Source organism: Chenopodium album, chromosome 17 (genome assembly GCF_948465745.1).
Source record: "Chenopodium album chromosome 17, dcCheAlbu1.1, whole genome shotgun sequence".
NCBI classification, from domain to species: Eukaryota; Viridiplantae; Streptophyta; class Magnoliopsida; order Caryophyllales; family Amaranthaceae; genus Chenopodium; species Chenopodium album.
Window position 1 is genome coordinate 3,830,490 of NC_137850.1, and position 27,116 is coordinate 3,857,605.

The following is a 27,116-nucleotide window of genomic DNA, read 5'->3' on the forward strand; positions in this document are numbered from 1 at the left end:
TTTGGTAAAAAAAGGTTAAAAGTTAAGAGTTATGCACTAACAACCACTAAGGTCAGGTCAGCCGTCAGTTGCTGACACACTCAAAAGCAAAGCTAAAAAAATGGGGGGCATTTTTCATTTTTCTCTCTCCTCTAATCAAATCCAACGGTTCAGATTTCTCCTTTGACTTGACAACTCATAATCAAACGGCAAACAAACCTGACATCTGTCTCCGATCCCCATAAAAAAAATAAAATTAAAAAAAATGGAATCCACCTGATTGTAGAAAAAACCAATTTTCTCTCTCCTCTGATCATCACACTTCTCTCGAGGGTTTTGCCTCAACTTTGACCCCCTCTTCTTCTTCTTCTTTTTTTCCCAAAAAACCCAGAATTTTTCTTCGATTTTTTCTCATATAAATCGTAATTCTTTTATTAATTCTTCATCAGCTTATTCTTCTTGTTGTTGGGTAAGTTTTAATTTTACTAATTGTTTTGGGTTTAATGCTTTTGGAATTTGTGCTAATTTAAATTATATTATTTCTTAATTTAGTAATTTTTTTGTTGTTTTTTTCAATGAAATTGGTTTATGTGAGAAAAGGGTTTTCATATTTATAAATAAAAATGAATTCTTTGTAATAATTGGGAATCCCTATTAATTTTTGGTGCTAATTGTTTAATGTATTTTGGAAGGCAAGTTATAGATTGGAGTGATTGTTATTATTTTGATGAATGTTAAAATTATATTTTAATTTTGTATGATTCAGCTTATGAAGTGTGAGACTTTGTTAGAATTTGCCCCTTTTCCCCAATTGTTGAAAAAAATGTTCATTACTTATGCCTTAATTGGGCGAATTAGGATTTGATGAATGGTAGGTTTTGATTCTATGTATGGGATGAACTGGGATTTTACTTGAGAAAAGAAATAAATCTTTGGGTAGGTGACTTTTGTGATTTTTTGAAGAGGAACTTGCTCAAAACTGAGCGTATTCTTTGTTTGACTTTGGAGTTTAGATGTGATGCTTTGAATGGATACAACATTAGCAACAAGGGTTACTAAGAGCATCTCCAATGGTTTAATTGTAAGGACTTGCTTGCAATATAAATAAAATTTTAAGCTACATGCTTATCATTGGAGAACAAAAAATTGAGCAACATGCTAGCAATTGTAGCCTAAACAAGCTACATGCTTGATTGTACAATAGACAAATATATTCCACTAATATTGTAACATGTGTATAATTATTTATTTATTTTTTATAATTTATTTTTTACAAACTAAAAAATGTTGTAGCTTACCATTGGAACACTTTGTTGCTAAAAAGTGTTGTAGCTTAAAAATTAATGTGAAAAGGCTAGCTACAAAGTATTGTAGCTTGCCATTGGAGATGCTCTAAGTGCGATTTCAAGATGTTTGGGGCTTGTGATTTTATAAAAGGTTGTTTCGAGGTGGTTCAGGGTTTTGGCTGTAATGAATTACATGCTCGGAAGTCGGTACTATAATAAATAGAGGTGTACTCGATTTTTCACAATAAGGATTGAAACAAGGGTTGTGTGAAATAATCAATTGCTTTAGTACATAACCTTTTTCTTAGGGGAAGATTGCAAAATTGCCTGGCTAAATTTCAGCAAAATGTAGTTTAGGATGCTTGCACTTCTCTAGACTTCGCTGGGATGTTAGAAACACTAGCTTTTGCCGGGTAGATAACAACTTCAATTGTGTGCCAGCTAAATCGGAAAATTTTCATCATTTGAGTCTTGGTTTCCAACATACTTTGTGTTGTCACACCACATTCACAATTTCTGATATAGTAGCTTTTTTGAGAAATGTATTATTTTTGAATTTCTGAATAATATTGGTATAGGATTCTTGAGTTTTTGAGACTATAATCTGAAATATGATTGTAAATTGGTGCAGCTTGTAAGTGTCCAAGAAGATAACCATCTCAGTGGTCAATTTAGTTTGTTGACAAACAGCATAAATCCTTGGTTTGGAATGCCTTAAGATCAACTTGCCAAACTTGCTTCTTTAAAATTCTTCCAATGGTTACACAAGAGGAAAACGTTGTGCTTGTATCTCCTAAAGATAAATTGGAGCAGAGATTGAGCCCTGATTCTACAATAAATGCTTCCAGTACTGATCGGGAAGCTATTGTCCCTGAAAAACCATCTGAAGATGGATATAATTGGAGAAAATATGGGCAGAAAAATGTCAAAGGAAATGAATATATAAGAAGCTATTACAAATGTTCACATCCAAACTGCCAGGTGAAGAAACAAGTGGAGCGATCCCAGGATGGGCGGATCACAGATATTAATTACCTGGGAGAGCATGAACATGCTAAACCTCATTCTGATCCCCAAGTTCCTGTTCCCTCTCTTCTGTCCGTTAAAGTACAGATACCAGATTGTCCACCAGCTGCTGTTGAAGGTAAAGAGGATATAATCTTTGATTTCTTAAGCTTAAGAATTGGTGAACTTTTTTTAATTACCTCTTCATATTCTCCAATCTGAAGATAAACCATCAGATGTGCAAGCCCGTGCAACTGGTCATTTTCAGAAAGTGGATTTATGTGAGCATGCTATAGTTAAGGTGGCTGATGATGCTACACCTGTACCTCTCACACCATCAAGTCAATCAAGGGATGATCATAGTGAAAACTTTACCCTGAAGAGACGGTATGTTGGAACATCTGGTTCATCCGTATGCTTGCTTTTGTTGGTCATATTGTGTTAGTTCTTACTCATCTGCAATTTATGCTATGAAAATCATGAACCAAAACAGGAAGAGAGGCATTGATGGTGTTGATAACTCAGCAGAGAAACCAAGCCATGAATCAAGGATTGTTGTTCATACAGTTAGTGAGGTTGATATCGTCAATGATGGGTTCAGGTGGCGGAAGTATGGACAGAAAATGGTCAAGGGAAACCCTAATCCAAGGTATACACTATATACTCTTTACAGTTACATTATCCCTGTAAGTCTTAGAGGATAGACACAAACATGAGAAATCAAGAACTGATAATACCCACAATTGTCACCTAAATTAGAGTTCCTGCATCTTTTTTATTACGTTGATATATAGTCCAGTCAGTTTAAAATGAAATTGATCTGCTTATCTGTTTTTTCTTATGCTTAATTGCAGTAAGATCGTGAAATGAAAATAATTAAATGATATGCATTTTTTTCTGATCAATGATCTTGTACTATAGCCGACCCCACTTATGGGATTAAGGCTTTGATTGATTGATTGATTGAATGATCTTGTACTATAGTGTTATGAGCTCTACTGCATTTGACTGTACAATAACACAACCATGTAGGTCCTAGTGTTTTCACTGCCTTATTACATAGGGCTTTAATATTTTCTCGTCTTTTACTATGCTTTTGTTCTTAAAAGAGTCGTGAAGATACTGAGAAGGGAAATATTAGGACTATTTTTCAATACTTGGCGTTCTAAGTAGTAACTTTTAAGTTTGCTGTCCTGAAGATCTTAGGAAAACTGGCAAGATATCTCATTAAAATATATTAGGCATCATATTTACTTTATATTTATAAAACGAACAGTTTAATCTTAAATAGAAAGAATCCAACTTTGATAAGCTAACTAGCTTACTCGGTTTTTTTGATGCTCCTCATTTAGTCTTAGCTGTGAAGAATCCTGTTGCAATTAGGAACATCATGGGCTGATTTGGAAATCTAGATCCCTTTTTTATTGTTTCCCAAATTATTGATCTGACCCTTTTTTCTTGTCTACATGCCCCCCCCCCCCCCCCCCCCCCCCCCCCTCTTTTTTTTCTTTGTTTGCAATACATGTTCTTGTAAATAATGCTCTACTATCTGCTTATGTCACTATGGTTTCTTCCACTGTAAATTTTGTGACACTGTCCTCTGCTTAGCCCTTGTGGTAGTATATAGTATAAATAGAGTATAGAGAATTACCTATTGCCTCCTACTAGGCTCTAATTTCGATGGGGTAAGTTTGATGTGTACAGCCATATTTGTACAATTGCAAGGAGGCTCTTAGTTTTAAATCCACCCATACAATGGCAAAGAGTTCATCTGGTAGATTTCTTGTATCTGGATTCAATTATTTGACCAATTAACTCACAACAGTTGATTTTAGTCTGCTGCAATCCATAGGCAAAAGATGAGAAACTTCTCACTTATGGTCCTTTCAAAATATCAAATCTGTAAATTATTGTATTCTTTGTCAAATATAGCCATGATTATTTTTTTTTATTATCATAATTAGTGCTGGGCACGTGCCGTGCCGGGCCTGCCGTGGGCCGTGCCTAGGCGGGCCTGGTACAGTGTCGTGCCGGGCCTGGCACGGCCCACGGTGGAGGCGGGCCGTGCCGTGCCGGGCCTGCCTTCAAGCATCCCTGTCCACGGCACGGCACGGCCCACCGTGCCGGTCGTGCCGTGCCGGGCCGCCCGTCGTGCCGGCCACCGTGCCGGCCCACGGTGGAGGCGGGCCGTGCCGGCCCACGGGCCACGGCTTACCCTTTTTTCTTTTTTTTTTTTAAAAAAAAAAATTAAAAAAAACTTTAAAAAAACTTGAATTTTTTTTATGAAAGAAAAAATTGAATTGAATAATTATACAATTTAATATTTGAATATAATAATTATTAAATTTTTTATGGAGTTAAGTTATATTAAATATTGTTTAAATTATATTAATATTTATTGTTCATTCATAATTTACTATATATCATATTATTCATATAACTATATAAGTATTAGACAAAAATTAAATAACAATATAACATATTCCATAAAATTAAAAGTTGAAAAAATTCATTCATAAAAATTTATTAAGTAAAAGATAATATGAAGTACAAGTGTACAACTAACAATAATTGATGAATAACTTATTTTGTTATTTTATTATACGGCTAATGTTAATAGAGTACATAGCCAACATAGGATATACTAACATTTTCACTAATTAATAGAGTACATAGGAAATACTAGAATTTTCGCTAATTAATATTAATTCTCGAGTTGTTGGTAATCTTCAATCAAGGTCTTCATTATCTTCTTCGTCTTCATCTTCGGCTTCATGTTCACTAGCTAATGCGGAGGAGCTAGTTGAACCAGAACGATCGGAACCATCGATGTTGTCGTTGGCCGTAAAAGTACGATCTTGGATGCGTTCTTGGGCATCCATCCAATCCTTCAAGCAAACACACATTTCTAGTGTTTCGGGCTTCAAACTTGTTCTTCTATCATACTATATAATAATTGTAAAAATTGCATATATTTTTCACAATTATCCCAATCGGAGTCTGCTATCATGAATTGTGGATACTTATTATTGTAAAACAATGAAAATGGAACTCTATACGAAAGTGCCTGACTCAACATGTCATAGGTGGAGTTCCACCTAGTTGGACAATCCGTTTTAATTCTAATAGGCTTTATCTTATTTTGCTTAAGATATCGCCTCCATTCCTGATACCTACTGCTAGAAGACATAATAGACAAAACAGCATTTCGAATTTTGGAATAGTATGGACCAATTGCTTCTTGTCCATCCTTAACACACAAGTTTAAAACATGACAAATGCATCTAATATGTAATGCATCTCCATCCATTATGACATTATGCAAGTTTGGTTTAATTAGATTAGCACTAGCTGTCATGGATGTTGCATTATCAAACGTCATGGACATGATTTTGTCCCTAAGACAATATTCATCAAGAGCACTCATAATACAATTAGAAATATTAAAGGCCGTATGGGGGTATTCAAGCAATTTGAAATAAATAATACGTTTTTGCAATAACCATTCACTATCAACCCAATGACAAGTAACACACAAATAATGTAAACCATAACCACCATCCCATGCATCAGAAGTTATAGAAACTCTTGAAGTAAGAGTTTTAAGTTCTTCAATTAATTTCATTTTGTATTCTAAGTAAGTTTTCATGGCAGCTGTTTTAACGGTTTTTCGGGAGATTTTTTTGTGTTGGGGTTGTAGTGCTCGTTTAATGTAATTGTTAAACGGATCACTTTCAGCAAAAAGAAAAGGTTGTTCGGCTTGGACTATCATTCTCCCAAGTTCATCCCTATCTCTCTCATAATTGTAAGTGAAGCCATAAGGATGGAATTGAGAAATTTTTGGTTGAGTTGGGTCAGTACTTGGGGCACCACATTTTTCACTGTGTCGGTTTAGGTGCCCCGTACCGCCTTTGGCTGGAGCCGAATAAATATTACCACAAGTTTTACACTTGGCTTTTTCACCATCTCTACTTAACAAGAAATATTGCCAACATTTACTCTTTCGGTTTTTCAAAAGGGTCATTTCTTCTTCGGTGTACCATTCAATGAATGGGTTATCAGATGGGGGAATAGTATTTTGGACGGATGGGTCACTAGAGCCGGCAGGTTGTGTGTTGCTTGCTTGAGTTGTTTGATAGTTAAATTCAAAAGGCATATCATGTGCGGAGGCATAATAAGGTGGAGATTGGGTGCTTTGCCATGGTTGGAATGTCCCTTGTTGATCTAATCCGGTGGGAAAACCGGTAGAAAACCCGGGGTGGGTGGTGGCCATTGTAGGGATTTGCATAGTAGGGATTTGCATTGTAGGGGGGGGCATAGAAGAGCCTTCCAATGGTCGTTTAGATTTGGCTTTTTTAGAGGAGGATTGGTTCGGGTTTGATGCCATGATTAATTAAGATTATTAACTAATAAATAATAATTAACAACAATATTAACAATTATAACAAATTAACAATTATAAGTTTATAACACTAACAAAGTAACAAATTATAACAATTAACAAGTATAAGTAAGTTTTTTTTCTTAATTATTACTTAATTAGTAAGTTAATAAATTTTCAAAAATAATTATAATAATAGTAGATTATCTAAATCAATGAGATCCCAGGTAGGTTATGGTTAGGATCGACGTTGTCCAGAGCCCAAATCCCGCCTTAGACAGATTTCAACAATCCAAATAACCCACAATTAAAATAGAAATTAGTTTTTATGTAATTAAGTAGTTCCAAGTATACAATAATAATAATAATAATAATAATAATAATAATAATAATAATAATAATAATAATAATAATAATAATAACAACAATAATAATAACAATAACAATAACAAATTAAAATAAAGTTGAGTTAGATCTTACAACGACGCTTCAACGCTTTCCCAAATTTATAATTTCTCGAATTTATAATTTCCCGAAATTATAATTTCCCGAATGTAAATATAACAAAGTATTTTTTTTTTTTTTTGGTAGTAGACTAATAATATTAAAAATGTAAAATTTATAAGAGAATAAGAGATTAAGAAATATTAAGAGATTATAATTTATAAATTATAATATATGAGAATAATGAGATTATGAGAATAAGAGAGTAAGAGAATGAGATGAGAAGTTGAGTTGTGGAAAGAATTGGAAGTTTAGGGTGGTATTTATAGGTGAAAATATAGCCGTTTATAGCCGTTTATGGCCGTTTATGGCCGTTTATGGCCGTTGGAGGGAAAACACAACCAGCCTTATAGCCGTTAGCCCGCGGGCCGTGCCTGCGGGCCGTGCCTGCGGGCCGTGCCTGCGGGCCGTGCCTGCGGGCCGTGCCTGCGGGCTATTGGCCGGGCTCGTGCCGTGCCGGGCTGTTTTTTGGTTTTTTTTAACCGCAGCCCGCACGAGGCACGAGGGGCGTGCCATCGTGCCGGGCCGGGCCTGCCGGCGGGCCGTGCCGTGCCGGGCCATCCTCGTGCCGTGCCCGGGCCGCCCGCGTGCTGACCCGGCCCACGCCCAGCTTTAATCATAATACTTGGAAATGGGTTATAATTTCATACTTCCTCCGTTTCTTTTTACTTGCAACACAGCCTTGTGGCACGTGTTTTGAGGTCGGGTTTATGTAATGTAAACAGATAAATTATTCATTATAATTTTTACAAATGATACTTAACCCTATTCTAATCTTCGTGTAAAAATTATATTGATAAAATCGCTCGTTTACCCTCACTAATCATCTCCTAAAACTGCGTGCCTAAAAGGTGTGTTGCAAGTAAAAGAAAACGGAGGAAGTATAATTTAGTTTAGTTATGAATCAATCAATCAATCAAAGCCTTAATCCCATAAGTGGGATTGGCAAAATTTATTATGAATCATCGTCAAATTTTTGCCGAATTTTCATTCTAGTAATTTCTTGTCCTGCTTTTGGTTGCAACACATTTAATTTTAGTATTGCTCTTTAGCTACTATTTAATTGACAAGGGTCAACTTGGGGATTCTCATGTAATTAATGTGCCTTTTCTTTTTCATCCTCACCACCTCTTTCATACGGAGTATTTGTAGTGTTTTGGATTTAATCTCTTTTACATTTTTCTGGACTGTTATTATTTAGGAGTTACTATCGGTGCTCGACTACGGGTTGCCCAGTTAAGAAGCACGTTGAAAGGGCCTCGCATGACCCTAAAGTAGTGATCACCACGTACGAGGGTGAACATGATCATAGTATGCCTCCTATAAGGACTATTCTTCCCCAGACTGCTGGAGCTTCTGTGGGTGACACAGAGTCTAATGGAATGAGTAAATCCAAGTCAGAAGAAGGGGATGCAGTTCAAGATGCTGTAATAACAGGTAAACCCGAAAAAGGTGATTCTGTTGGTCCTATTACCAATGAAAAAGAAAACAATTTAGCAATTGTGGTGAGGACTGAAGATGCTATTACTGGATCCACTGACCAAGAAGCCAATCAAAAAGCTGAGAGATCTGAACATAAGTCTCAAATTGCTAAGGAGGAAGTTGATCAGACTGATAGTAAAGATCAGATGGTCAAACAAGAGAAAGTTGCTTCAATTCACGTTGATACGAAGCCAGAAGCTGTATCATCTGAGGCAACAAAACCTGATACAATCGCTAATATGAAACCAGAAGTTGTATCAACTGAGGCAAAAAAACCGGATACAATAGTTAATATGGAAGTTGTATCAACTGAGGCCACAAAACCTGATACAATCATTGATAAGAAGCCAGAAATTGCATCAACTGAGGCAAAAAGACCTGATGCAATAGTTGAAAGCTCTCGTGCTGAAGCTAAGTCAAACGGACTACAAAGGCCTAATGCAGAAGCTGTCAACTGCTGAATACGTTGTTGTTGCTGATTGAAGTCATAGCTGATAGAGGATTGTTGTAGACAATGGCATTCATTGACATAGAAAACGCTGCAAGTGGAGGGAGTATTCTGGAGGTGTTTTAAACATTGTAAATAAATCTAATTAGACAAAGGGGGGCAGCCATAGCCTGAGGAGTCTAATTTAATTATTGAGAATAAAAATATCATAGATTTCCCTTCAAAAATGTCTCATAGTTGGAAGTTGGAAGTGCTATTTGATTGTATTTAGTGTATTTCCTGTGGATATGTACCAAATGGATGAATCTGTAAGTTCTCTATAGTTTGATTATGGGAATGACCATTGCTTTGGATTTCCAGATTAAGGACCAATTCAATAATTTTTGAGTTGTTTTTTATAAGCTTGGATTGAACGTGGTAAACATTTGATGTGATACGAGTATTATTTTTCGGTTACTCTAATGTCCAATCCTCAAATTTTTCAACAATACTTCCATCTTTCCATTGGTTTTTGAAATATCCTTTGAAGTTTCCCTAAAATGACCAAAGTACACTCAAGAAATCCTCAGTCCGAGATGTACTTATCACCCCTCGTAATGGAATAAGCAATGATTTCGCGTAATTAGGATGGGACTTCAGAGTTCACTCTATTAGATTGGAGTGCTGAATTTGAGGCTGAAACGTTGAGATGGAAAAGATTTTTTTTTTTTTCCCTTGCTCTTTCATTCAAGCAAAATAACATAAAGGGGAGTTGCCTCCTCGAAACAAAGGGGAGCTTAAGGGCTGCTGTTGCAAACCTGCAACTTCAATAAGCAGTAGAAACTAATTAAGAAAATGCATAAGAGTACAAGTTACAACGTGATTTCTCGGCTTCAGATACTATGCAAAGAAATCAATAGGCGACTAACTACATTGCCAAGCACAAGAAGCAACCAAATCCCTATTCATCCACCCAAGATAAAGAGCTCCATCCCTTTCTTCTAACCTATATCTATCACAATAATTCCTCAGCAGTGTCTTTATTGTGCTATTTACCAAAACGCTCAAAGGGTAAGGCTTAAACCCTGCCATTGTGAAGCGCGATCTCCACTTTCCAAGTAGTTCATGGCGCTCCACCCTCTCGGCTCCCTCACAAGCTATCAAATTAACCACATCCCTAGCTAAACAGTGTTGCTCAACATTAATTCGATCTTTATGAACCCTTGGCAGAGTCACATCCATGGACTCGAACATTGCCATATAATAGTCCAATGTCTCAAGAAAACGTGGCAAGAAAGCAGCTGTATTTGTGTTACATTCTTGCTCCACAAGTGTCACCACTTTTGGGTTCAAGCCTTTAACCAGCCTAAGTAACCGATCCCTGTGATTCTCAGTGCTTACACTTTCGTCAGGCATATGATGCAGCATGAAAGCAAAATTCACTGCCAAAGCCTCACCACGCCGAATTCCAAGATCTTTCAACTGAACCCGACAACCTGAGATATCAACAGCATGGAACTCAAACGGAACCTTGAATGCCTGAGCTAACCTTGAAAGCCTCTGGCCAACTATATTCAACCCCCCTCCACGAGCATATGCTGAATATGAGTCATCAATTCCAGTTACCCGGATATGGGGGGCTCCTCCAGGCCGGGCTGCAAATGCTTGCAGAAGAGTCACCCACTGCGTCCCTTGACCTATTTGGAAATCGATGATATGGACTCTCCTTTCATTTTTCATAGCTTCAGCAATGGCACCATTTGCGGACATGTAGCCAAACTTGATGTATGGACAGACCTCAAAAAGTATATGCAAGTAAGATAAAAGATCTGCACTCGCAGGCTCTTTGCTCTTCAATGCTTTGTAAATGGAGCTACCTGAGGAGGCCTGCCTCGCCACCAGCCCTTCCAACATGTATGCTCCTAATCTTTGAATCGGACTACCAGAGACTGATACCATCTGTCTCAGCTCATCCATCAGCCATTGGGCAACCAACTGATCATTCTCGACAACTGCTCTTGCACAGGCAACAAGAACCTGTTTCACATCTTTGCAAGCGAGCATCTCAATCACTTTACCCCAGCTGTCCATCTCTAGTGGGGTTACATGGGACCCGCTCTTGATCATGTTGCTATAACCATCTGTAATATCAGTGGTATCAGGTCCCAGCATCACGTTTTCCAACTCCCTCAGCTTCCACTTCAAGTCACTGCAATCATCCGTAATACATGAGTTACTCACAGGTGAGTTATTGGCGTAATCAGGAGAGAAGTGTTGATCTGGCGGGTATGAACTGGAATCGAGTAGTGATCCAGGGCTTCCACTGGATGCAAAGGTAAGAGTTGACGTGGAGCTAAGCATCATATAGCTGCCAATTCCAGAGGATGATTCCAAAGTGTTGTACTGACCTGGGGAAGTTTTTGAGGTTGCATAACTTTCAGTGTTGAGGTTAGAATAGAGTGGAGGATTCAAAGGCTGACACTGAAGCATGAAATGTGAATCAACTTCTCTCTTAGGCTGATAATACAAACTGTTCGACATTGATGAGCTTAGTACTGCCAGAAAATGTACAGGTCGTCCTCGTGAGAAAAACAAAGTTTACCAAAATTTCTCGCCAACAAATTTTATTTCAGAAACTCAAGCGCTCATCCTGCTGGATGTCAACAGGTTGATCCGCCAATGTCCCTCTCGCTTTCGAGCTACTCAAACTCATGAATCTTTGTGAAAGTAATCGAAACCTGCAGAGAACAGAAATACACATTTTTAATGATCCATCCAGAGTGGAAAAAATTGTACATCAGCCTAAGGAAATCTATCATTACATATGAAAGGTCATACATCATTAAGATAGCATATAGAACACAAAGAAATTAATGCAAAACCATGAAGTGGAGAACATGTCCAAATCAGAACACCAATTAGTCAATTCGAACAGACAACCCCTTACCTCCACCCCCTCTCGCCCACCTACCCAATACCAAACTGTGGTCTTTCATATTGTTAATGTTCCATTTGTCGGACAGAAGAATTTGATCTGGGACAAGAGGAATCAGGTTCCATGTGTCCAACACTCTAACTACTTAGAAGCATCATACCGATATTTGATAGATACGGGGTAATTAGAAAAAAACAGTAACTTGCAAGTAAGTTATGTCTAGAAGAGGTACTCAATCAAAGGAAGACTAGAAAGCAAAGTATCAAAAAGTAACAATTATAATCAAAAGTATACAATTACAAAGTCTATAGACCAACATTATTCACAAACCTGTCAATTTGACTTAAACCTCAAATGTCCTTGTCCTGTATTCTCTTTCCATTTAAGTCAAGTTGATAGACAACATGTATTACTATGACTAAACAACCAATCTTACACGCACAATTCGGATTCTCCATTCTAGAACAAAAATTCTTGAGAAATCCAAATAAAAAATTAGAAAAAAATGGCACCTAAATTTAGCTATTACCAACCATTTGCTTATAAGATGCCAGGTTATATCTCATCTAAAATCTTTCCAACTTCTCCCCTTGTCCAATTCTTACGATGATCGAAAGTGATCGCTTTGTCCACTCGAGCAAGAGAATAATCGGACTAAACTTTCGTTACACTTAAAATTGACCTAGAAGCTGACCTATTCTTTTAGGAATAAGGCTTTAGTATTGTTGTATGTTGTCAAAAATGGCCTTAAAAATACTTGAACCAAAGGAATTTTTTTTTTCCTGGTTTTTAATTTTTTTCATTGAACTTTATCTTTAAAGGGGCTAAGAGAATCCACCAATTAAAGAACCTACAAAATCAACCATTTCTTGTACAAAGTGGAAATTCTACATAAATTATGAAGGAATCAGAATATCAAAATTAACATGTCTACTTCATTTTAGCTTCTTTATATACCCTTTAATAATCTGGGTTCTAGAAACAAAAATTACCAAATTCTTGTCAATGTATATAGAATTTCGCAACCATTGATACTGCAGAAAAACTGACATTCCAGGAATCAGGATCTAAGGTGGTGATGATTATGTCATGATGTTGTAAGCTTCAAAAACAAATGTTCAAGCAGAAAGTTTAGTATATGAACAAAAAACATAAACATAAACCCAAGATCTAACAGCAACCCTTTTACCGGGTTTTATTTTTGGTGTGTGTGAGATTGATCAATCTCGTATATTAACATAAAAATAATTCAAGTACAGTAAGATGAGTGTGATAACATTGAAACCAGGACTTAAATTTTTGTACTTTTAACAGTATGCTATACACAACAAAAAAATAAATACTATTTTATCAATCAAAATATTGCAAAGCATGAAACATCAGCTCAAAGGAAGTAAGAAAATAATAGAAAAGAAACCCAGAATTTTGAAGAATACATCATTTTTAGCATAAATTTGTATAATCAGATGTTTCTTAGACATACCTTGTTTAGTTGAAGAGAAGAATATGTTGTTTTAAGAGAGAGAGAAAGAGAGAGAAGCAGAGGAAAAGAGAGAGGTGATGAGGGACAGCAATTGCAGAGTGCTATGAGTAAGAATGGCACCTGTGTGGATTATAATATTACCTTCTAACCATAATACCCTTGGTTTCTCACATAACTACTTAAATGCCCCTATTCACCTTGTATAAAAATTAGACCCGATCCGTGATCCGAAATTGACCCGAAAACATAAATCTGAAATTGACCTGGACACAAAACTGACCCAACCCAACCCATACCCAACCCGAAATGGAGTTGACCGGAACTTGACCCAATACCCGAATTAACCCAACCTGAAGTTGACCTGATACCCAAATTGACCCGATTCAAAGTTGACCCAACCCGAAGTGACCTGACCCGAAACCCAAAGTGACCCGAACTATACCCGAAATGACCCGGCCCAAAATTAACAAATACTCAAAATGATCTAATTGATTTAGGGTCTAATTACTTTACCCGAATAAACACTTATCGAAAATAACCTAAATTAAACATTATAGTCTTGTGTGTAATGTGTATAGTACTTGGAATATGAGTATAATTTAGTACTCATAATTCATAATAAGTTCCATTTGATTAGGAACACTTAGCTTGTTATTGTTATTGTTATTATTAGGGCTGTACACAGTTTGGTCTGGACCGTAACCAAACCAGACCAAACCGCATTTTAGCGGTTTGGTTTGGTTTACGGTTTGGAAAAATATGGTTTGGTTTCGATTTTTGGGGAAATATGGTTTGCGGTTTGGTTTGGTTTTTCGAAAATTATAAACCAAACCAAACCGTAAACCAGTAAACCGCATTTTAATATTTATATAATTTTTAATTAAATTAAAATAGTTATTATTTATTATAAAAAAATTAAAAAAAACAAAAAAACATGAAAAATCATTAGAAGACTATACGGTCAGTATACTATTATACTCTATACTCATTCTCAAATATCAATACTTATAATTCAATAGGTCATATAACTCATATTGCTCTTATTGTGTTAGCACTTAACACTTGATTAGTTGGTTGTTATTTTTATTAAAACTTTGTAGTATAATTTAATTCCTTTGGGCTAATTATTTAAACTTTATTATAAATTTATTAGTATTTGATAATTTTTTAGGAAAAAATGCCGTCTCATTATAAACCGCAAACCAAACCGCATTATTACGGTTTGGTTTGGTTTGGTTTCAATACTAATATGGTTTGGTTTGGTTTGGAAAATTGACCAAACTGTATTTTGCGGTTTGGTTTGGTTTAGACTCAAACCGCACCTAACCAGACCATGTTCACCCCTAGTTATTATTACTATTACTCTTAGCTTCTTCTTTTAAATGTTACATTGAATTTTTTTCACTATTCACTTTATCTAATTTGAATTTTTGACCAATTAATCAATGATAGTGATCATACATATGAACAATACAGTCTTGTGTATATAGTATTGTTGGAAATGTCCGATGAATATATTATTAATATTCAATTGTTATACTTTATAGTTATTGATAATTATACTATATTATTGGTCAGATTTTTTAATCGACATTAACGAAGATTGACCCAACCAGAATTGACCCGACCTGAACTCAATTCGACCGAAATTTGACCCAACCCGAACTTGACCCGACAATTGGACCTAAAGACAAACCCGACCCGAATTGACCTGACCCTAAATGACTCAACCCGAACTCGACCCGACCCGAACTCAACCCGAAGTGTTGACCCAATACACTACCCGACCCGAATTACCATTGACCCTAACCTGACTTGAAACTCGAATTGATCCAACTCGACCTGAATATTGATTGACCCGAAATTGACCCGACCCGAACAGACCCGACCCATGCCCTACCCGAACGACCTGTTTGTTAGGTTTAATTAATATTGTTCTCTTCATCTTATTCTTATTACGCGTACTTTCTTTATGTTTAACTAGTATATAAGTCTGGGCAATGACTCGGGTCTACATTTTTCTCTAGTTTAATATTTGTATACTTTTAAATTAATGATGTAATTTTTTTGTAATTAATTTTTTTTCTTCATATTTTCATCCACTACATAATAATATATTGTATTCAATAAATGATATAAAATGTAGCATAGATTGGTGGTAAGACACTCAGTTTCAGAGATAGATGTTGCATATTTGAATCTTATTGATATTTTTTTTTAATAATGATGACATGCATGTAATAAGAAACAAATAGAAGAGAGTGACACATGGCGCATGCATTATGAAACCAGTATTGGAGAGTGACACATGGCGCATGAATTATGAAACCAGTATTGGAGAGTGACATGTGGCACATAAACATCCTTTGAAATGTGTTTAATGTATAGTATAGATAGATATGATTATAATGCTCCACTTCCATTTTTGGATCTTCAAATGAAATGAGACATTTACATGGAAACGGGAATGGAAGTGGGGGATGATACTCTAATTTTTTTACTTATCAAGGCTAATTACAATTAGAATTGACCAAAAAATTTCATATTAAAATAGATCTTTAAAAATTCACTTTAAGGTAAAGAGAACATAGTATAGTTACATAGAAATTATTACTTTCTTTGTCCAAATTTAGTGTGCAAACTTGTCATGGCACTAGGATGTCAGTGGGTGTGGGTTTTATTGGAAACCTAGGCCATTTAGGTGGGGATGATAGGTGAATATTTTGATGGTGATAACTTTAATAAGGTGAGGATAGAGATAAAAATCGTACCCGCCATGTGTGGTGTGAAAGGTATAGATTAAGTAAGTATTTGTTTGTCCCTATTCATCCTCACTAAATTTTATTATGGAGTAGTTTTAAATATACTATTTATATCACTTATTTTATATTAAAAATAAATTTAAAAAAAAAACTTTTTTAATAATAATATAAAGTTGTATTAAATAAATGTTAAATAATACGAGTACTACATGTTTAACTATATTATTGTTTGTATTAGGGTATTTTTGTGTGATTATATTCATTGATTGAATTGAATCCAAACAACATGTTAAATAATACGAGTACTACAAGTAGGGGTTGGTATTTGACTATTTGGCATAAATGGGTACTTGGGATGATGTGGCAACTAGCAAGTATGGATTGAGTTTTATACCAGGATACGGCTAGGATGAAGAGAAATTTTGTCATAGACGATATAGAAGGAAAATTTATATAGGAAAACAACATTTGCAATTCTATATCTACCTCTCCCCGTTCATCATAAACTTATGGTACATAGTTTTATTAGGACTTAGGAGATAAGTCAATGTTTTAAAAACAATCCTTAAATGTAAGGATAAATCAATAAAGCTAAGTTTTGGTTAAATAAAAGTGTTACGTTGTGCATATCTATTTATTCTAACTATTGAACCGCAAATGTTGGAATACTTGAAGTCTTGAAGATTTGCATTTTGAACAATAAAGTTAATTTTGCAAGCGTTGATGTATATCTATTTAATTCCATGTTGACCAATTTGTTCTTACAAATTTGGAATTTAATCCGACTCAAATAAATAGTTACAATCTTTTTATAGAGTTGTTTTTGAATTTTTTAAAATAATTTATGTGTAGAGTTGATTTCATATGTTCCGATCCAAAATAACTTGAACTGAATCTATTCAAAGAACTTATTTACCGGCTTATTAACTATAATGAAATCATTTTTGTAAAATGATTAAAATGAGTGAGATGATGAGCACAAAGAAATTCAGAAATAAGTTGCACTAACGTACAAAAACAAAGACGTAGGAATATAGATGTTGGGGAAGGTGACCCACATCACTCGCTAGGAATGAAGAGATAGAGATCTCAGTACAATTTTAGTCTTTCGTGACGTGGTAACTAGTGCCTTCCACTTCAGCCTTCATCTAAGAACGTTAACCTTTTTGTTTTTCATCTTTTGTGCTTCCTTTTTTTTCGTAACTAGTATCAACTTGCTTTCTTAGTTCTCGCTCAAAACCCTATTAGAGATGAGATTAAATACATATGGAGTATTAAAAAATATATTTGTATGAAATGTTTTTCATATCCATGGGAGGAGAATGATGTGTTTAGGATTAAGAGTATTATTTACTTTAAAAGACAAGGATCGATTATCTTCAGGTATGTTAAGATTAGGTTAACGAGGTCCAAAAAATAAGATTAGGATTAATAGCTTCAAATGAGATAGAATGAGGGCAATAATATATGAACCAATAAGTCCAAATATGATAAAATAAAAGCTTGTAGCTTAGTTTCAAATAACTCTAGAGTGCTAATAAGATAAGTGAATGTATGGTGAATTAGACTAAACACTATGTAGACTTCATGAAATCATCAAAAACGAAGAGTAGAGCACAATAGAGATAAAATATGCAAATAAGACTAAAAAAACCTAAAAACTAACTTGAATACACCTAAAGATCTTATATAAATGTGATTTGTCAAGTTATAAAGATTTCAAACATGACTATCAATTAGAAACCGAGGGAATATCATGCGTTATACACTTATACATCATATCGCATATTAGTCTCTAACAATAAGATGTTATATTATATAACCTAGTCCAACTCGATATAGAAGGATCCTACTGTCTTCAACTCTCCTGTTCAAATTGAACTTGCCTAGCTGATCCATACCCAAAAGGGCATGCTTTAACTAGCTTAGCATTAATTATGTTATTAAAATTAATCTCAAGATCAAATATCACATTCTAACCACTACATTTCCCATGTGAAAGTTTGTAGCATACCCCTAATAGGAAGCCCTACATTTTCCCTAGTTAAAAGCGACCGTTAATTGTAGGACAACCGTTAATTAATTGTCATTAAACTTTAAGCATGCATGCATACATATACATAATTAAAAATTTTATAATATATGCTTCTATATTATATGCATGGATCGACAAAAAAAAAAAAAAAGGAGGTGAGTATTTGTGAAGATAAGAATTGTGGTGGGGTCATGAAATTTTCATTACTCTTTTAACATAATGAGGAGACAAAGTGAACTTCATGATTCTCCTTTCTTATTATAGCTTCTTTTTTAAGTACAAGTTGGAGTTGATTAGTTATTAATTAATCCTTGTTTATTAGCACGTCGTTCCACGAAAAATAGGTGATTACATGCTATGATTTGAATAATTAAACTTAGTTTTGCTATATTTGCGAATCTTTCTTAGCTTAAGTTCGTCATGGTTGATTAGTAATGTTGCTAATTTTGTCCATAAATATCGAATCAAGTATATTAATTACCGACTACGCATGTAAGGCTAATCATCAGATTTTTTATACGTACGATGACTTAATGATTTGTTACATACTTACATATGGAATATGGACCACCTAAGGTTTTGCAACTGTCAATGTTGCATACGTATGTAGTACATGTTACTAATGTTGTGACTTGTACACTTGATGAGGTTCGAGTGCTAGATTGAACTCGAGGATCGATAAAATAATTTATACGAAGTACTCTATTTTTCATTTTCGCAAGCATTTAAATATATTTTCAAGTCCGTTAAACTAAATTACAAGAATGTATTACAAAGATTTTCTTAGGTATGATTTACTATAGATCAACATTTAGGGCCTGTTCATATTTACTTAATTTCAGTTCAGTTCAGTTCACTTCAGCTCCTATCAGTTCAGTTCAGCTCAGTTCAGTTCCAATCAGTTCAGTTCAGTTCCAATCAGTTCAGTTCAGTTCAGTTCAGTTCAGCTCTTAATTTCCCTCTCACATAAAATATTCATTTCAGCTTAATTCAGTTCAGTTCAGTTCAGTTCAGTTCCAATCAGTTCAGTTCAGTTCAGTTCAGTTCCAATCAGTTCAGTTCAGTTCAGTTCAGCTCCAATCAGTTCAGTTCAGTTCAGTTCAGCTCAGTTCAGTAAATATGAACAGGCCCTTAGTAAGATGGTATTGCTTAAATTAACATAAATTTAAATAATTTAAGTTATTTGTAAAAAGATTTATTCAAAAAAATTACAAATATGGTCGATACCTTTAAATAAGGAAAAATTGTCCGAAATAATCCCACATTTGAGGCGTTTGCCCAAAATAATCCCACCATTGGGATATTTTTAAATAATCTGACATTTATACTTAATCCGCTTAAAACGGTCCAATGTAACCAGTAACTGGTTGAAGAGGTAATTCTTTTTTTTATGTTTAATTTACATGTGTCACAACTTGATTTGTCCAAAATTAAAAAACTATGTATTTAACTATAATTATGTTAAATAAACAAATTATAAAATAAAAAAAAAGCCAGGCAGCCAACCCTCCTTCCCCACAACCGCCGGCGACCTCCTTCATCCCCGGCCCCAGCGACCACCTCCATCCCTCGGCGCAGGTGTACGTCACTTTCTCCGATCTCCAGCGAATCCAACCCGCTCTCCTCGTTCTGCATGGCTTCGATCTGATGGCGTCGATCGGAGACTCGCCCTCCTCCGCTGAGGTTGAACATCTCCACGACACTACCCATTTCCCCCTTTTCCCCATCGACAACTGCGCCCTCCCCCCGTCCCCCACCTGAATCCACCCTCCTCGCCCTTCCCACAAGGATTCGTCACCCCTAAACGAGTTTGGGTGTCGTTTAGGTGGTTTTCGGGTTTGGGTTTACGGTTTGTGGGTTGGGTTTAGGAGGGACGGCAATGGGAAAGAGAGGGGATAGGGTCGTCGGCGACGCGGTCGACGGCTGGAAGGGGGATGGGGTCGGGGCTAGCTGTGGCCACAGGGTGGTGGTTGGGATTTTTCGATTTTTCAATATTTTTTTTTTTAGTTTTTTTAGTTTATTTTATTTATTTGATATTATTATTTATTGTAATTTATTTATATTTTTTTGCCAATCACAAGTTGTCACGTGTCATAACAAGTTACATGAGCGGTTGGGACCAATTTTAGCGGATTGGATATAAAGGTCGGATTATTTAAAAATAACCCAAAGGTGGGATTATTTTTAGCAGACACCCCAAAAGTGGGATTATTCCGGACAATTTTTCCTTCAAATAATTAATTTTATTATTTTAATCTTCCTAAAAATTCAAAATATGGCTTCAAACTAGTTTAACTAAGATCCTGTTCTCTTCAGTTTAATTTCAGTTTAGTTCAATTTAGCTTTAATCATGTCAATTCAAATCAGTTCAATTCCTAATTTCCTTCTCTCATAAACAATTCAGTTTAATTAGTTCAATTCATTTCAGCTCCAATAAGTTCAGTTTAGTTCAGTTCAATAAATAAGATAGAACAGGCCCTAAATTACAAATATATGAATCGACCATATTGGTATTGGTCAAGTTTCACTTACATTCAAATAAAATATTAACTTCGTGGCTAACGATGATGGCTGAAGTCGAATTCATGGTAATCAAATTCGCTTAATTCACTTCACTATCATTATTAATAAGTTAAGTTGAGGTGATAATGATCAATACATTTAGATATTAAAATCCAAACGATGAGAAAACACACTTAATTAATTACTCATTGAACTCATTTATAATATGGAGTAAGTCATTTTCATTTATTTCAAATTTGTGAGTGTGTAGAGAGGAACAACACAAAATGAAAAATGATTTAAGGCATTTTGACAACCACTTTTGGATTAGAATTCCATAATTAAAATTATGATCAAGTTAGGCTATGTTTAGTTCACTTAATCTGATTAGAACTTATTTTTCAGATCTGATATGATTGTCTAATTTGATTCAACTTTGGTCTTATATCTTATATATAATTTAAGGGTCTGTTAATGACGTCTCTCCAAAACTTCAATCCTCAATTCTCATGCACTCTTTTTTTTTTTTTTTTTTTTTTAAATTATCAAATATCAACCACAAACTTTGCCGGAAGCTTTTGCCATTGAAAACTAATCGATGAAATAAAATAGAGAGAATCAAAAGTGAGAGAATCCTACATCCAAAGAATATCGAACATTTTCTTTGTATGTAAACGAGAGTAGTTTATTACTTGTTTCAGAAGTGATATGAGGGATGATGGACTACATACACAATTACACATGACTACATGAGCGCTGGCCTAATACCTTGGGTGATGCAATGCGCGGGTATGGGTGGTTTGTGTGGGTCTTTTATCTATTTAGTATCTGACCTTCCTTGTTTGGATTGCTAACTATTGTTACAACAATTTTATAAATGTTACGCAAATGATATGACCCTTTCTCTTTCTAACCCCCATCCTTATCTTCCACCGCCTTCACCGCCCCCCTTTTTCTCAGCCCTTGCTTGCCGGCAACTGGCAGGCTCCGCCTAGCCGTCGCCGACGAGCCCAGCCCTGCCATCAGTTTCCTTCCTCGCTTTAATTTTTCTTTTTTTAGGTCAGTTTGTGTAGAATTCAGGGGCTCCTCTTCAGTCGTGGTTTCGTTAATTGAGTTCATCGTCAAGTGTTTTGCGGCTTGCTTCAAAGAATCAAGAACCAAATGCTAGTCTTAACGCCGCCATCGAAAGGAATTTCGTTAATTAATTCCCGACGGTAAAGGTGAAGTTAAGGTTAGGGTTTCCTCACATATCCAAAGGTTAGGTTTAGTGAGGGGTTCTTTGCGTTGTCGTTGACGATTGTCCTTAGTGTTGGGTTGGGTTGCTGCCGAAGTAGTGTTATCAGGTTGCTCCTCTATTCTCTCGCTAGTTTGTATGCTCTTCTTTAAGTTGTTGTTTTGGTTTTAATTTGCTTTTATTTAATTATGTTTTTTAGTATAAGTGGTATGTTTTGTTGTTGGGTTTTTTGTTTTTAAATAAATCTCTTTCTCTCCTTGGTCATGAGTTAGAGTTCCATAGAGTAGTTCTAGTTTTGGAAGTTTTCGAAGTGTTGTCATGGTCTTTGGAGCCTTGTTGGTGGGTGTTGAGGGTTGTAAGATTAAGCAATCCTTTTTTTGTCGGGTGGGTGGTCCTACTAGTAGCCTCTTCGGGGTGTGAATGTGTTCCCCTGGTAATTAAAATAGTGTTCCAGGGGGGAAAGTTATTTGCGCAAGTGGATGGTTTTCCCTGCATATAGAGTTTGCAGGAGGAGTGTGGTTTTGAGGGAAGAGTTTGGTTTGCAGGTCTTGTTGCTAGGTCGTGGGATGATATGGGCATTCAGGCAATTGCTATCATCCCTTTGTTAGTTTGGGTGATGACAAGGTCAGTCATCGCTGTTAATCAATATCTTGAAGGAGACTACCCATCTTTAATGTTTGGGTTAAGCAAAGTCCTCCATTTTCTTGCATTCTCTGTTGGTAGAGTTGCAAGAGGAGAACGTGCATTTGGATGCACGGTTTCTCATAAAGTAATAGGTTTTGTTCCCAGACTCCTAGGATGCATTTATGCTTTTCGATCCCTAGGAGTGGAATGTTGTCACAGGTCCGTTCTTCAGCAACATGGTGCTTATTTCGGGTTCTTCCGTCTCCCAAGAATTTCCATCTCGAGTTCCCTTCGCTATCATTGCCAGTTGGGTTCTCTTCAGTGTTTGTGATCTGCGCTATTGGTCCATCTCGCCTGTTTCAGTTCATTCGGCTTTTTTTGGTCCACATTTTGGATGTGGTTTGGTTTTCTTGGATGTCAGGGCCGCAACTATTGGGTTGCTGCAAGACCTTTTCAGTATTGTGTTCTCTTCGATCTTCCTGTAATGGTACTTAGTGTGTTTAGGTTGTTATGTGTTCTTGTTTTAGTTTGTGTTTAGGTTGTAATACTGTTTTTCTTTAATAGAATCTTTTGTCAATATATATATATATATATATATATATATATATATATATATGGTTGATTGTATACTCTTTTATTGATTCTTTATATACTCCCGTTGTTCTAGTTTACTTGCAACATTTTGACTGGACATACTTGTCGGTGCACATATTTGACCATCAATTTTTTTTTTATTATATACTTCCTCCGCTTTTAAATACTTGCTCCACTTTCCTTTTCCGGCCGTTTTTAATACATTTGCTTTCATATAATAGCTAAAATGAAATGGTCAAAGTGAGATGCGTAAGTAGTGCAAAAAATCAAATCGTCGCAAGTAATTTGGGACGGAGAAAGTATATTTTTTCCTGCCTTATAATCAGAAAAAACTTACATAAAACATCTCTATTTTTTTCTCATAACTACCTCCAGTTTTGAACAAATTTTATGCACTCCGTTCGAGTTTATAAAGTGTACAGCAAATTCGAAGCTGTGCTAATCTTGGAGGGCAACCATTTGGCATCTATTGCACTAGATAACCCCATCTTTTAAGGCAGTGATTCATCAGGACGTGACATATATTAACTTGGTACATCACAACATCAAGATAAGAGCTTGTTCTTTTCAGCTTAATTTCAGTTCAGTTTAGTTCCTAATTTTCTTCTCTCATAAACAATCCAATTCAGTTTAATTCAGTTCAACTCAATTCAGTAAATCAGAATATGTCCTAAGTTCATTTTGTTTTTTATGGTTTCCATAACAACTTTAATTAGGATAGGTTAGGCCTTGTTTTTTAAAGTTGATCTACTGAAATCTGCTCTACTTTACTTTGTACTGTGTTGAAAACTTTAATCTGATCTGCTGAAATCTACCCTGTTTTAATCTGCTCAAAAGCTCAAAAGGAAAGGGCCTTATTACTTTTAACATTCTATTCTATAGAGTAATAAAGCAAGATTAAACTTTGTTTATATAAAAAAAAAAAAAAAATGTAGGGTCATATCCTTTGATGTTCTCCACGTGTGTACTAACGAAGGCCCACCAAGAGGTAGATGCACGCCCTTAGGCATAGGAAACGACACAATCACGACTTGATTGACACATTACGTTTAGATTGATCTTCAGACGTCCTAAATATGATTCCTACTTTTTCAAGTTATGGTATTTTTTGCAACGGACAAAATTCGCTACTTCCACTTAAACATCTTTTGCTACAATTAGCTATATTCATCGATAATGTAAATCTGAAACATGATTAATTTATTAAAACTATGTTAATTAAGGGAGAGAAGAATCACGTTGTCACACTCATATCATATCCTAAAGTTTATGCTTCATTTTTGTTGATATAAATACAATGTACCTTGAAATTAGCGATTTTGATCAACTCTAAAAAGAATAGAAAATCTTAAGAATGTTAACTAACGTTGAGTTTGTAAAGTTATACTCCATTGTCCATACCTACAGTGATCAATAACTAATCGATAATTAACAAAGGTTACAATGATGTGTAATATGTTTATGTGATACATATATACACGCATTTCAATCAAGAGTACTTAATATATATTATATTTATGTGATTGATTTTTAAGCTTTGTAATCAATTTTTCATATTGTTCACTTTGTCTTGAAAATACTTTACTAGTATCTTTTTTGAGTTTATGTTTAGATTATGATTTTGTATGGAAAAATTACATGTCATCAGCCAAGATAGTGCTTATCGACAATTAATTTATTTAAACTTTATACAGTATTGTACTATTTTTCCATTACTATTTAATATCTTACCACTACATATATACTCCACATATTAAATATTAATTAATTTAGTTGATAAAGTTGTAAGGTGATCGAAATTAAAGAACCTACATCATGTTTACACTACATTAATATTCTATATGTGTCGTCTCTTAATCTGACAAAAATATAAAACACTTTAAGATTGTAATATATTGTAATTCAAAACATTTTGTGTGAGACTGGACTCATGTGAGACCGGACTCATAATCAAAAAGGCGCGGGCCTAATAAACCTGAACAAAGCCCGTGCACCATTTTATAAAATGCCTAAATTTTTTCATTTTCATCATTTTCCTCAAATTTCGAGCGCCGTCATTTCCTCAAATTTTGAACGCCTTCATTTCCTCAAATTTCGAACGCTTTCATTTCCTCAAATATCACACCATTCAAATCTTCAAATTTCACAGCATTCAAATCATAAAAATGGAGAAATCAAATAACACGATGTTAATTGAAGGAGAATTTGATTCACCTATAGAATCAATTTCGAGTTCAATTACTGTTGAAAAAGGTATAATTTGTTTAATAATTTTAGATCGTATTTAATTTTATATCATATTTAATTACAGATCGTATTTCGTATGCGACTTAAATTTGCATGCAATCAATTTCTATTTAATTTCGACTTAAAATTTGAATGGAAGGCTAATTTAATTTTAGATCGTATTTAATTTCGAGTTAATTTTGACTTATCATTTGCATGCAAAGGTATTTTAATTTCAGATTGTATATATAAGGTGTTGCAGTAAATTAATTTAAATTTGATTCCAATTTATTGTGTATTGCTAATTTTAAGCTGTGAAATTCAAATATACTAATATTAATGATGAATGCAACAGATAATGTAACTATTGAAGAGAGCACCAATCAAGATAGAGACAAAGAAGAAAGAGATGAAGATGCTGCAAATATAATAGGTATGTTTGTATGAAAATTATAATAATTAGAAGTATAATACACTAATAATTAAATGCTCAGTAATTATAATGATGTAATTGCTGACAATTAATTTAATATAGTCTACTTTCTGAAGAAATTAATTTAATTTCTGACTAAATTAATCTAATAATTGAGAAAAATAATGCAATATCTGACTAAAATAATCTAATTTGTGACTAAAACATACTAATTCCTGACTAATATTATCTTAAACCTCACTAAAAAATATTAAATTCCTAACTAATATATTGTAATGGCTAGCAAAAAAAGAACAATACGTGACATAAATTATTAAATTCCTGACTAAAATATTGTTATTCTTGACAAAAATTGAATTATACCTGAGAAAAAGTATATAATTCCTGAGTAATACATGTTAATTGCTGATAAAATTAAGAATCAAATTCCTGACTGTTTTAATCTAATTCCTGACTAGCTAAAATAATGTAATTCTTGTATGTAATAATCTATTGAACAAAGGAACTTGGATTTTAAAACATAGCAATTCCTGACTAATATTATCTTAATCCTGACTTATATTATCTTAAATCTATTTAAAAAAGTATTAAATTCCTGACTGAATATTGTAATGTCTGATAAAAATAATTCAATACCTGACATAAATTATCTAATTCCTGATTAAAACATGTAAATTCCTGAGACTTATAAATTTCAAAAGAAGTTTAATTACTGACTAAAATGTTGTAATTCATGACAAAAATAGACCTAAACTTGACATAAATTATCAAATTTCTGACTGTATTTATCTAATTCCTGACAATCTAAAATAATCTAATTCCTAATTTAAATAATCTAATTTCTGAATGTATTTATCTAATTCCTCACAGGCTAAAATAATCTAATTCCTGATTTAAATAATCTAATTTCTGACTGCATTTCTATAATTCCTGACAAGCTAAAATAATCTAATTCGTGTGTGAATTAAGTGAAAGTGTAATCATCATAAGATAAGAACCTTACACCATTTACATAATTTTTCAAAGGATCACAATAGTGAAGCTTTATCACATTAGAATATCCTAATGAGTTGATTAATGACTTAAGAAATGTACCATCAAAATCATCTGCCAAATCATTAATCACCTTTAATTCCCCACCAGCATATGTTAGATTTTGGTCATCATTGATCCACTTCCCACCATCATGTAGTATTATGCATGGTGAAAGTGTGAAACATCCAT

At 34.6% G+C, this 27,116-nt stretch overlaps 1 protein-coding gene and 1 pseudogene across 4 annotated transcripts; one reads left to right on the forward strand and one right to left on the reverse strand.

Annotated features, from left to right (window-relative positions):
• Positions 1–243: 243 nt before the first annotated feature.
• LOC145589395 (WRKY transcription factor SUSIBA2-like) lies at positions 244–9,541 on the forward strand. The gene is made up of 5 exons (XM_081645940.1): positions 244–448; positions 1,897–2,409; positions 2,495–2,657; positions 2,764–2,919; positions 8,357–9,541. Exons 2-5 carry the CDS (start codon positions 2,022–2,024, stop codon positions 9,096–9,098), a joined length of 1,449 nt encoding a protein of 482 aa, XP_081502066.1. The 5' UTR covers positions 244–448; positions 1,897–2,021; the 3' UTR covers positions 9,099–9,541.
• A 320-nt stretch (positions 9,542–9,861) lies between these two features.
• LOC145589396 (scarecrow-like protein 21 pseudogene) lies at positions 9,862–13,612 on the reverse strand (annotated as a pseudogene). 3 transcript variants are annotated; one of them, XR_014101669.1, is made up of 3 exons: positions 13,483–13,594; positions 12,992–13,101; positions 9,862–11,802 (listed from the first exon to the last, which is right to left on the reverse strand). The product of XR_014101669.1 is annotated as a scarecrow-like protein 21 pseudogene, transcript variant X2 (transcript). The 3 variants fall into 3 exon arrangements; XR_014101668.1 differs by lacking the exon at positions 12,992–13,101 and having other exon boundaries at positions 13,483–13,612; XR_014101670.1 differs by lacking the exons at positions 12,992–13,101; positions 13,483–13,594 and adding an exon at positions 12,012–12,519.
• Between the last annotated feature and the right edge of the window lie 13,504 nt (positions 13,613–27,116).

Coding starts and splice junctions, on each gene's coding strand:
- LOC145589395 (XM_081645940.1), top strand. CDS start 2,022: ATGGTTACACAAGAGGAAAACGTTGTGCTTGTATCTCCTAAAGATAAA. Junction 2,658..2,763: donor AACTTTACCCTGAAGAGACG/GTATGTTGGAAC, acceptor GAACCAAAACAG/GAAGAGAGGCATTGATGGTG. Junction 2,920..8,356: donor AAGGGAAACCCTAATCCAAG/GTATACACTATA, acceptor GTTATTATTTAG/GAGTTACTATCGGTGCTCGA.